General features: G+C 42.3%; 1 protein-coding gene across 2 annotated transcripts in view; it reads right to left on the bottom strand.

Moving 5' to 3' along the window:
- LOC103360195 (receptor-type tyrosine-protein phosphatase U) overlaps positions 1 to 12,748 on the bottom strand; it is a 209,611-nt gene that overhangs the window by 19,625 nt on the left and 177,238 nt on the right. For both annotated transcript variants that reach the window (XM_008285875.1, XM_008285876.1), the window contains 6 exons: positions 11,507 to 11,579; positions 11,328 to 11,404; positions 6,031 to 6,067; positions 5,016 to 5,113; positions 1,254 to 1,370; positions 154 to 308 (listed from right to left, as the gene is read on the bottom strand). In XM_008285875.1, coding sequence (XP_008284097.1) covers positions 154 to 308; positions 1,254 to 1,370; positions 5,016 to 5,113; positions 6,031 to 6,067; positions 11,328 to 11,404; positions 11,507 to 11,579 — 557 coding nt within the window. The remainder of the gene's footprint in view (positions 1 to 153; positions 309 to 1,253; positions 1,371 to 5,015; positions 5,114 to 6,030; positions 6,068 to 11,327; positions 11,405 to 11,506; positions 11,580 to 12,748) is intronic.

Here is a 12,748-nt window from a genome sequence, read left to right as displayed (position 1 = left end):
CTGATGGTTGATTTTACTTTCACAGTAGCCGATCTAGAGAGTCGACCAAAAATCAGCTGATTGAAACCAGCAGCAGCCTCCAACGGACACACGAGGCTCACACTCAGTCTCTCAAAGACAACACCATCTATGACTTGCTAAGCATCACGCTACCTGCAGTGGACCACCACAGGGCCGGCATCAGGAGGTGTGGAGGCTTTCACTCTTCGTATAAAAGCTAGCAGTCCGGTGGCGTGGTAGGGCACCCCGTGTTCAGGCCAGGATGTGAAGTGGAACTGACGCACCTCGTGCTTGGTCGAATATCCTCTCTGCCAAAAGAAACACAGTGCACTTTAAAAAAAAAAACAACAACACTACATAATGGCTGGCATCCTAATCCTTGTAGCCTACAGGCCCTGATCTCGCAGAAGATGTGCTCCCATGCATTCAGAGACATCCTCCCTCCGTGACAGATGTGACAAATTTTTTTTTGGTTCAGTGTGAGGACAACCAGGACATTATTTACGTGGGGTGTTAGGTCTTCTAGGACAGTTAGGCCTCAGGGCATCACATGTTAGTAGCAGCTGCAGTGTGACAGACGTGCAGAAAAGGAATTATTGAGGCTCTGGGGAGCTCAGGGAGGGCTGGAGGTTTCTCCTCTGCTGGGAGGCTGCTGAAGTCGCACAGCAATTTCTTCCTCCACACAGAGATGACAAAGTAAAGCGACGCAAAGCAAAGATTTGTTGAAGACAGAAATCCAAAAAAAGAAAAAGGAGGGGAGCTATGAAAAACAAGCTGTCACCAGTTCCCAAATTCATGCCGATTTGAATAAGCAGCAGCGTGTGCCCATGGAGAGCAAATGTGACAGTGCGATGATAATGCTGTGTTTGTGCCACTGTCACTCCAGTGCTTCTCTGAGCCCTTCCAATGAGAGATCCCCCCAGAGACTGACAGGATGGAGGCCATCAGGGGAACAACACTGTAACAGCTATGTTGGAAAGACGGCAGGGGCATTCACATAGCTACTGGTGTTAATTCCTCTCAATTTAACATGTGGACCTTGTGTCTATCAGCCTTAAGTCCCGGCAAGTGTCTAATCCTTTCTATTAAGGTTCTGCTGCTAATTTTAATGCTTGCTTAACCAGGTAACACGGCTAACTTGTCAGCAAAAGAAACCAGAAGATGTAGCGACAAATTGAATGACAAACAACAAGAAATGCAAAAAAAGATAAAGGTAGGCAAACAATTGAAGGCAAAATCTGAGACAAACTCACCCTCTCCAAGGCGAAGGTTCGAACTGTGTATTCAGCGAGAGTTTCCGTCTTGAGCAGAGTGATCTTGATGTCGCCGTACATCTCGCTGTCATCGGGCCAGTATTTACAGCACTTCACCTGTTTTAAAGCAGCAAAGCAACAGAGTTATTCCTGAATTACCGCAAAGCTGCAGAAGGTGTGACATGAATTAGTCTGTTTGGCAGAGAACTGTTGAGGCTCACGCTTGATTTAAAAAGATAAAAAAAAAACAAGAGCAGGACATTCAATCCAGAGTATACTCCTCTGAGTTTTGTTGTTGTGTTTATTTATGCAGTTTCTTTCGACGCGCCAATTAATAAATTACACTCTGCGGTGCATGAAATCACTCCCCCTTCGATTCTTTTACCTGTAGGCAAATGGAAAAAAAACAAGTTTGGTTCGTGCACAAGCGGTGCTTTTATAATTTGCATCTAGGATTGAGTGTTAAACACCAAACTGCCCATCGGTTGTGCAAATTCAAGTAAATGATGGTAACACCAAGTCCAGCTCCCCAACTACAGCACCAACCTGGTGAATTTCACAAAAGATGCCCGAGGCTGTGTTATCATTGTTTATGAATGTGCAGAGCAGTGGATTGCCGGCTTAAATTACAGTTGTTGGATAAATCTATAAGCTCGCTTGGGTTCTTCTGTACACAAGTTTTGGATTTCTAAGATTTCACATTTAAAATCTAAGCACTAAATTCAGAGTGAATCCATAATAAGATATATCTCCGTAGGTTAATTTAACAACTCACTCGGAGCAAAAAGAGATAAATACTACCTGTGTGATCACAAATTGAAATTAAGTGATGATAACAAAAATATTAGGCACTTAATTTCTTGGCTTAACTAGAACAGAGACATCCTGGTTGGAATTTTAATAAGATTTTTTTTAAAAAGCATGTAGAGGTTACACTGCAAATCCTGCACAAGAACAAAAACAAGCTGTTCCTCTGCAGATATTTTATCTTGGAGGGCAAAGAGAAGAAAAGCACAATAATCACATAATGGCAGGCAGCATAATGAACAGGAGGGCAGCAATCTTTTTTTTTTACCAACACCGGGCACAATGGAAGTAATTTTTTTTTTATTTAATGGAGGTGTTATTTGGATTCAGCCACACAGACCACTTCTCATTTGTTGACTGCTCCCAGGATTGCCGGGATGCAGAACCAAATTGGATGAAGGGCTACTGCTAGAAAAATTGTGTCATTTTAACCATCCACTGAGGTAATATGTTTTTCCTGCCTCAACTGGAAAAGGATGGAATACTTACAGTAGATACCTGCATTTATGTGAAGTGGAAAACAATGCTGCTACAGTATATAGTGGGCAGCGTATTTACAAAGTCAAGCAGCCCAGCGGTCCAGAGTATGTTTATATGCACCACAAGTATTGTACACTTTATAATCACTATAATGTTGATGCACATTTCTCCGAACACAGCAATGCAATTTCATGAAATTGCCATAACAAGCAGATAAAGGATAATCTGTGCAGCAATCCTTTAAAATGCATGCATTTCATGAAAAATTCAACAAAAGCAGACCTACAAATATACTTTAGATGACCCCAGATGTTCGTTTTCCACCAAAAGAATACAGTACAGAAAGCTAAAGGAAGACTGAGACATAGGGATTTTTTATTCAATATGTTCAATAAATTAATCATGTCCCCCAGGAAGTCGGTAACAAACAACCCGTCCCTGTCAGTAAACATGTGTTCACAATCTATGTTGACACCCACACTAACCGCTAGTTATCCGATTCAGCCCAGTGTTGGACAAATAGAAGCAGTCGCAGGTGCACATGAGGAAGAGCTTCTGCAGAAACAAGAAGTCGTGAGACTATCTTTGGCCCCAGTAAACACAAGACAGGACAGAAGGAGGCTATATGCAAATACAAGTCGAGTCCACGTCGAAAAAAAACAAAAAGGCAACAGCAAAAAAAATGTTTTGAGACGCAGCAGTCCATCATAGAGGTGTACTCTATATGCAAAACCTATTCAAATTGGTAAACACCTTTGTTGGGAAATCCAAAGGCCAGAAATATTATAAGTTATTAGGCAACAACAGACGTGACAGAATCCCGTTGTTTTGTTTTTTACTTCAGCTTAACAGGGGTCTAAATCCGTGAACATGACTCATGGACACAAACAGTGTGGTACATTTAGGACAGCAGAAGCCTGGAGTATAGATTTCGCTGGAAAAAGAACAAAAACAATAACTGCTTTAAGCAACTGAATGTTTAATAAATGAATGTTAAATACTATTGAATGTTAGATAAATGTCACCTGGGTAGAAAAATTCATGAGTTTCTATTTACCGTGCAGAGCAAATAATTAATAACTGTGAACTTTGAGATAGATTTTGAGCAAATGTATTAATTAAAATTGGTGAAATGAATTGTGACTGAAGTAAATGTGACAATTAATTGCAAGGAGGTCGTATTTCCCAGCCTACGTTAGATATGCTGGAAAATACCTTTATAGACTTGTGTCAGTACTGACTGTATATAAGGATGGATGGACCCTTTGTGTGAGTCGTTGTGAAGCTCAGTGTGGCTTCAGCTGCTGCCATCTTGGCAGTCCTCCCAACTCCCAGCTAATCCAAAAATGAGCAAAGAGGTGGAGTGTGAGTGGAGCTGAGGCGGGCCATTGACTTCCCTACATCAGCACACACCTGTCACCTAAAGGAGTCACCGCCTTTATTTATGCACAACTTTAAATCTGAATACAGTTCAAGCAAGTGAGTTTTATTAAAAAAAACATTCTGCACCTCTGTCATGAAAAGGAAAATTAGCTTTACAGACCAAAAATGCTTTTGTAGCAGGCTGTTCACTTCTGCTGTGAAGCAGTCGACTGAGACTGACTCACTATGGGACCAGGCCTCAAGAAGCCATTCGAGGATCTGCCGTTTTTGAAACTTTTGCATTATCTCAGTTTCAGGTTACTACTCGGTCTGCATGCTAAATGTCAATCTGCTGCTAGCTTAGCATAAACATTTGTTACGGGGGGAAATAGCAGTCTGGTTCTGTCCAAATAAGGTACCAAAATCTGCCACTCAGCACCTTTAAAAGTAGCGGAGAAAAAAAGCTACTGGTCAGTGGATTTTAATAGTTTTATTCCCACAAAGCCGACTGTAACTGTCTGCTAGACGTGAGAGCTGCACTGATGTTATCGACTAGAGTAATTATCTATTGGGTTAAAATTAATGATATGTCTTTGTTGATTAGTTGTTGTTTTTTTTCTATAAAATGTCAGAAAATGGTAAAACATGTCTGTGTTTCCCAGATGCCATGTTGGCCTTTTGTTTTTGTCCCCACCTGAAGGTTTTTAGTTTTGTTTTCGGGGGGAATTACGGTTTTTTCTTTTCATTCCCGGATTTTTGCCTTTTTTTTTCTTAGAAACATCACACATCTATTCATTTAACATCAAAATAGTTGGCAGTTAATTTAATACGTCACAACTAATCAATTAATTGTTGCAGATCTAACTTGTTTAACTGCTCCTTCAACGCTTAGGTTTGTGATTTCACACACAAAAAAAAAAAAAGGCATTCAGTTCACACAAGCTTTTAGGCTGCAGTTTGCATTCACAGCGAGGTCCTGTGAGACCTATGCTTATCAAAGACATGAAAGCCTTTCATATAGTCACCAAAATGTTCCCTTATGATGAATGTGGTATTTTTCTGAACACTGGGTGGTGACAGGAGGGGGAGAAGAGGAGAGTGCACATTACTTACCCTGCCAACCTCGACCAGCTTAGTGATCATGACGATGCTGAAACAATTTTCCTGCCACACCATCCTCCAGAAATCATACAGAGTCTCCTGCTTGGGTCCTGGTGGGAAGAGGGAGGAAATAACAGAGAATGAGACAAAAAAACGTCAGCATCAAAGCCTGCCCTCGCAATAAGGGAGCTTTTGCGTTGTGAAATCTTGTATGATTGCGACCCAAGCGTCCTTCCTCAGATGGAAGGGTACTGATCTCTTAAGATTGTGCCATCAATAAAGGTATTGGGAATTCCAGGCAGGGAGAAGGGAACGGGCGACGGGTGACAAAACAACAGCAGTAGCTGGTGATGAAAGCCCGGGGGACCACCAGTCACTCACTGTCATCTGAGGAACAGACGTTTAGGAAGCGAGATGCGGCTTTAAAACAAGAATCACGTAGGGGTGGAAAAAAATACTCAGAAAGACAAAAAAAAAAAGCAGCAGCTGACATCTTTTTTTTTTTTCCTTTCATGCAAGTTTCATCTTATAGGAGGGGAGAGGTGGTGCGAGTGCAAGATAAGCAGATGAGCAGACCCTGAGGAACTCCCTGGAAACTGACCCTCCTTAAGGGTTTGGAAACAGCAGAGAGGAATTTTGAAAACGCGGAGCCCGACTGTCCGTCAGACGCGACTTTGTATTTGGGCGACGGGGAGTGAACTAAAGGTTCTCTCTGTGACAATGAACACATCGCTCCACATGTCACAGAGATTGAGAAGCTATAATTAATGCGTTCAATTATTCAGGCTTTTCTCATGATTAATTCATTGACACCACTAACACAGCCTTCAAGGGTTGATAGTCATACCGTCACCTTTGGGTTCGGCAGAGGAGATGGTTTCTGGCAAGGGACCGTGCATGAGCGGGCTCATTGGTTGGATCATCTTCAATTTATTATAGCGTGACAAAAGGTGCTCACCATACAGGATCCACACACACACACACACACACACACTAATACACACTATAGCCTTGCTGGGATACTCACCCTGAGTGGCGATGAAGTGGTTGGATCGATGGTAGCCCTGAAAGAGAGAAGAGGGATGACATGCTGAGTAAGCCATCTGCGCCTCAGGCACAGCTGTATGGGGAGGGTGTCTCTCTGTCTCACCCTTTTCCTCCCCTCCTCCTCCTCTCCCCCTGCATTCTGCTCTCCTACTGACCCATTCTTGTAAATTCTCTGTCTTCTGTATAATGTTGCTATCGATAAGTCCGGACCATGTCTTAGCCCCTCAGAGACTCCACAGAGAGTTTGGAGGCAACACAAGTGCTGCATCCTGAGCTGATGGATGTCTACAGCACGTCAGAATAGCTGAGCGAACAATACCTGAGTCCCTTTGACAGTTTAATAAAGATATGATAGAGAAACTAAAGGCTCGCACTTTTTAATTTCAGGTGTCCGACTTATTTATCCATCTCTCTGTCTCATAAAGCACAAATCAATTTTCATTGAAAATACAATATCTGCTACATCTGAGATGATGAATTAACAAACCAGAAGCACACGTTTTCTTTTTTTTTTTCTCTCTGTATGAAATTCAAGTCAAACAAGTGGACCAACGTCTTGCGCAGGTTTCACATAAATGCATGTAGATAAACAGCCTTCGTGAGCAAAATCAGATACGTACAGCAAAGTATTTTTGAAAACCGTCATATCAAAGGCCGTGACAACCTTTGATATAGATGACAGACAATTTCATATGGTGAGTATGGGGTGAATATGAATGAGATGTCACCTCTACAGCCTTGAGGGGAATAAACACGACAAAGACCACCTGAGGGACTTTGAAGCACTTTCAGGAAGAGCAAGCTGTTCAAAGGAAGTCCTCCTTAAAAAATAAGTACTGCTTAGTAAACCTGTCTAAGTAAAGGAGACACCTGTTTCCTGAGACTCAATGAAAACATCGCCCAGGAAACCAAATGGATGTTGTGGTTCGCTGTTTGTTGAGAAGAGCAGCTGGAAGGATAATTGATGCCGCAATTACATGACTAACATGGCTGTGGAGCGGGCGAAGGCAGGTCAGGAATAATCTGAACAAACTCCCAAAACCCACCAGCTCTCATCAAATCATGCGGCAATCCATGTTGATAACAGTTTTTTTTATTTTTAAATCTTTTTTTTTTTGCAGAGGGCATCTTCCTAATACATCGAGTCCGTCCACGTTGCTGATGGATTGCTGAGCTGAATTGCATCCAGTCAGATAAACGGGGACATGTTTGGAATGGAGATGGATGACCAGTGCTGTGAGGCCTGCTATCCACAATTCCTCAGGCCCTGGCCAAATTCTATCAGCATGAATGCCACCACTCCTCCACTTAAGACGGTTGCCATGGCAACTAAACTTCCTGATTCTTGGCCACTTATGAGAACTAACAAAGACAGCAGGGTCCTCTATCCGGAGAGGACACATCTCCTTGTGTTCGTTTAAAATCATTAGCTAAAAGGGCATGTTTTGGGCTTTTTTTTTTCTTTTTTATTCCGTTTTTGTCAAATGTGCACAGACCTGAAAACACTCTGACCTTTGAGCATTTGTGGATAGAGGACAGTGAAAAGAGAAGAGGGAAGTGAGAGGAGACAGGAAGGGGGGGAGAGAGGAAAAAATAGAGCGATGGCAGGCAGAAGAACGAGCAGTTAAGTACTTACTTCCCTGTTAATCCGAATCTACAGGGTCCAAGGTCGAGGAAGTGGGGTGGGAAGTAGAAAAAGAAGACATATAGGCTAGTTAATGAAAGAAGCTTTGGGTGTTATCGTTACAGACAGGTGGGAGGTCTGCGTGTGTGCATATATGTTTCTATAAGCACGGCAGCACTGAGCTTCGTGTGTTAGCGCGCTCACTTTGTGTGAATTTATGACCTCAGGCCATTGCTTTTTGGGAAAAAAAAATTAAATCTTGTTTTCTTTACTGTTTAATTTGCATCTATTTACAGAGACTCGCACATACATTATGCTGCTAATCAGAAAATGAGGCTAGCTCACTGTTTTAAAATGATGCCAAAAGCCTTTTCATTGCATGTTGAATATCAACACTCTTGGAAGGAAGCGCTACAGAGTCTGGGCTTGTTTATGGCCTGGGTAACAAACTGTGACAAGCAATTTTAAGAGCAAAGTAAGTAGTTACACTTAAAAGCCCCCGAAACCTTTGTTTCTAATCTTAAAAGGGTACTCTACCGATTTTACATTACGCTCTTATGACACTGTCACACTCATGATGCACAATTAAAAAAGGGGATCCAATGTGATGCAGCAGAAGCAGAGATATTGTCTTTTTGATTCCACGCATTCCTCTCCCTTGTCAAATCCTACATTACCCACAATGTATCTCGATGGCTGACAGTCGGCTCAGCGAACGGGGGTGTTTTATGTTCGACTCTGCTGATGTAGCCTCGAGCCACTAGCCTCAAGCAGAGATTTGTAGCTCCACACTCTTTTCATTTTTAAACTTGTAGTCTTCAGCCTATAGTTGCATCAAAAAGACTTGAAACAGCGCCACCGCTCAGCTTTGCAAGTTTATCCAAGTGGTCTCTTGTGGTATCGTTACAAAAAAAATCCCAATAGACCACCATTATAAATGAAACAACTGCATTTTTTTAAATGATTTTTTTAAGGTTTCATATTTATAAACCTCTCCAATGACTAGAAAAGTGAGTTTTTCCATCAGCGTGTGGAACTAGTGTGGGGGGCCGGACGGGGAAACACTTCTGGACTCGGATCTGCACAAAGCAAACCCAGAAGCTAGAAATCTTTTTGGTTAATGCACCAGGCATGCACTTTTCCTTCAAGTGAGAAGGCATCAGTATCCTGTTCTCCTTTACAAGCTACATATGAAGCATGTACGCTGGTACAGAACATAATTGTTAACCGCTGGCCAGGAACAGAATCATATTAGTACAAAGCAATTGCACCTTATCTGCAAACACCTTCAGATCCAGATTCAAATGCTGCTGAATGCCACATTAAGCAACTTATTTCCATCTGACTCATCAACACCATGAGAAAAGCAAGGACAAAAACTACAATGCAAAAATCACTCGTGCAAAATAACCAAAACTCTGATTGTTCAAGGAGAAATTCACAGCCAACTCTGATTGAGAAAACTGATTCTGAGGGCATTTGATGCATAGATTGTATAAAAGATGGACGTAGCTACCGTGACGTCACCCGTTGGTTTCAGCACTGAGAAAATGAAGCCAGGGTTTTGCTACTTCCTGGTTGACATCTTGGATTTTTGGAGCCAGTGACGCAAAAATCGTTGGAGGGGGGCGGAGCCATAGGAGCAGCGATTGGTCAGACGGATTGAGGGGCGGGCCCTCTCTGCCCCGCCCACATTTACTGCCTTCTGCTCGCTTCGTCTGTATGGTTGCTGCCGACTGTCAATCAAGCCAGCCACGCCCCTTGCCCCGCAAAATTTAGACGATTTTTAAAAAATTCAGCATTGATTTATTTTCAGATTGGCCACCTGATCTCTGGATTTGACCGTGAAAACTAATAAGAAAAAAATCCTGAGCTGTAGGAATGCAGTATTTCACGATCTGTGATCACTTCTTTTCCAATTCAAGTCTATGGGAGCCAGGGCTTTTTGGAGCCAGCAGCGAGCGGATGTAGGTTTTTGACACTTCCAGGTTGGCTTCATTTTTCGGGGCTGGTTGCTACGTCCATCTTTTATACAGTCTATGATTTGATGTCAGAAACAAAAGAAGCTATGACTGCTGTGTGTATGTTTTGGGTTTTGTGGCCGTACTACGCCTGTCAGGAAGGCCCCGACGCTCCTTGGATGGAGACAAAATGTAAATGAGCAGCAGCTACGACGCACTGTGCTGCTCTCCACTTAAAATAAATGCGGCAAGCTGTTAAACATATGCAAAGTTCTGCATCTCTCTGAGCAACGTACACCACAACAAAAGCAAATAACCGGGCATTAAGTGACACAAAAAGAGGATTCAGAGTGCTTGCACTTTGTGAAAGCGCAATAACGTTTCAGAGGGAGGAAAAACTTTTGCATTTAACCTCTGCTGAAATAATCACAGGCTGTCCAAAATATGCTCCGCCGTGACTAAGTAGTTACAATTCAGCTTGCCAGGTCATCCTTGTCAGGGAGTAACATCACTGACACTGACACTGTAGTGGCTGCTGAGTGGTATTTTCCCTCTAATGCCTGCACCTCTGTGCCCTAAACGCTAATGGAGACCCTCCCAATAACTACAGCCTAACAGCAGGCCAGGTTTTTAATGCCCTCTCTTTGTAATGAACTCTCTAAAAGCATCTCACCGCTGCCCTTTCTCTACAGAGCAATAGAAGAGAGGGGAAAAAAAAGCTCGGCAGTGTCAAGCATTTTGATGATACAATTTGGCCAAAAAGGAGGAATGCACCCAAAATCAACAGGAATTTTCTTTCACAGAAAAAATAACACAGCAGCTATTTTTCAAAAAGGTCCTTTCTGACAGAGACCAGATCTTCCAGCCTCTTATCAAGCTCAAACAAAAGCGGGAATACATCGCCTCAGCTTCCAGCAGAGTGGCATATTTACTTTACAGTAGTCCCAATGAGGGGCGTGCAAAATAAATCTTGTGAGATAAAGAAATCACACTAGATTGCCAGACTTCCCTTGACATCACTCGAATGAATAGAGAATAACAACTAAGGACTACGACAGATAAGTCACAGGGAATGGAAATACGGGCTTCTATTTATAGGGTATGTTTATTTTCTATAATCTTGGCTAAATACTTTTAGTCGTTTCTCCACTTTCTGAGCAGCCTCCACGAGCTTTTATGAATGAGAACACGCATGAATGAGATAGTGTGAGACACATTAGCAACATATACATGTATTTTGTATGAGCAGTGAGAATGTTACTGCATGTGTGTGACAGTTAAGGTGAACGGTGGAAAGGATCATCTCCTTCCGGCCCATCCAGAGATTGAATAACATCAATGATGTCTATTTAATTTAGGGGGATTTGTAGCATCTTACAGCGAGGTTCATCTCCTCTGCAAAGGCATTAAATGCATTTATTCCGCTCTGTTTTAATAACAGTGATAGCAGAGGAGAGTCTGGGTCAGATATCCGGTGCAGCCGCAATTGACAAGCGTGGCATCTGGCAAAACACTGCCGGGAAGGGTGTCTGATTGGATGAAGACTTCCAGGTGAAAGTGGGGCAGCAGACTGGTGGGCTTACAGGAATGAGAGAGATGGACTGTGGCTTTGCAGGGCGTGAGAGATAGACTCAGCAGAGGCTATTTGTATCCCATATCGAACACAGGCAGAAAAAACAGGATTAGACTCACGTCAATGTAGTTTGCGTTAATGTAGTCTGAGTTGGGGTCTCCCAGGAGAGGGTGGAGCTTCACTCTGTGGCGGTCATCTGAGAGAGATAAGAATAAAAAAAAGAGCAAAGGAAATGATGAAATACAAGGCTGTCAGAACGTCTTCAGTGTTCAGGATTAAATGTTTCATGATTACTTACATCCCAGCAAGGTGTCATGCCTTCCTTTGGTTTTGTCCTTCTTCTTTGTGCAGTCCCAGCCATCAAAGAAGCTCTGCAGAGATAAAGAGACACTTGTTGCAGATTACAGGCGCAAGGTCTCTCTGTATGAACCAATTCAGACATCTCAGTAAACAATCAGCACACATTTTCTTTTGTTTATCTGGGTGAAAAAGGAAAATTACGATTTGTGTTTCAGCGTGTTAAGAGCCATCATCAGGGCTCAGGGGCTTAGATCAAAAGCTGCTGCGTTCAACAGAGAGAGAGTTTGGTGCTTCATGCATGATGTGTAATTAAAGAAAACAGCAGCATGTAGTGCTTGTCTGATCCCAGAGAACCTCGTGAGTCACTGACCCCACGTGCAGCTATTCTCGTTGAAGCCCTCAGCAATTAAAATGTGTAACTGGGTTTAAAATCTGTGAGTCATCGAGGGATAAATCAATGACAATAATGAGAGAAATAACGGCTGTGTTCCAAATTGCATACTTTTTCTTTGAAGGACTTACTACAGTCGCTCTCACGTAGTGTCTCATGAAGTATGCATACAATTGAAGGACACTACTTTGTCAAAATAATAATGCGACTAAAACTTTGACCGTCGCAGTTTGTAGGGCGAAATGAGCTGTTTGTGCGCTCTCAGTGGCTAAAACTTGTTTATGTCCATGTGCAACATCGTGATGCAAAATGGCCAGAAAATCACGCTCGCTTGCATAATCAAACTCCAACCAGATGTAGTCGGACATCCGGGTAATTTTGGCGTACTACATTTGGCACGCTATGAATTGGGACATTACAAATCACTGTCTGGCATGGTATATAGTGTAGTAGTATGGACATTGGAATGTAGCCAAATTGTGTGACAGTAGAGGTAATGGTCGTTCTAAAGTCCTGCCCAGACTGTTTGGATAGTTACACTTGGACTTCAAGCTACTGCAGCACATACATCTGATGTAAAACTATGCATTCAAGTATCTCAGCTTAAAGGAAGACAATGAAGCCATGTCGTATCTCATCTTATTTTATCTCATCTTAAAGGTCCCACATTTTGCCCCTTTTCAGCAAATTAATAAAAGTCACACCAGTTGTTTTTTGTTTTGGGGTTGTTGTTTTTTTTTTTTTTAGCTCAAAAATACTGCAAAGGTGGCTTATTTTACCATGACTGTATAATCCTTGGTTTTAGGGCTGCAGTTCTAAATAAGCTGTTTTACCCTTAAAAACCAATGA

The sequence above is a fragment of the Stegastes partitus genome, unplaced genomic scaffold (assembly GCF_000690725.1).
Source record: "Stegastes partitus isolate 25-593 unplaced genomic scaffold, Stegastes_partitus-1.0.2 Scaffold420, whole genome shotgun sequence".
In the NCBI taxonomy this organism is placed as follows: Eukaryota; Metazoa; Chordata; class Actinopteri; family Pomacentridae; genus Stegastes; species Stegastes partitus.
The sequence above is the reverse complement of the archived record's forward strand: the minus strand, read 5'-3'. Positions and strand labels throughout refer to the sequence as shown.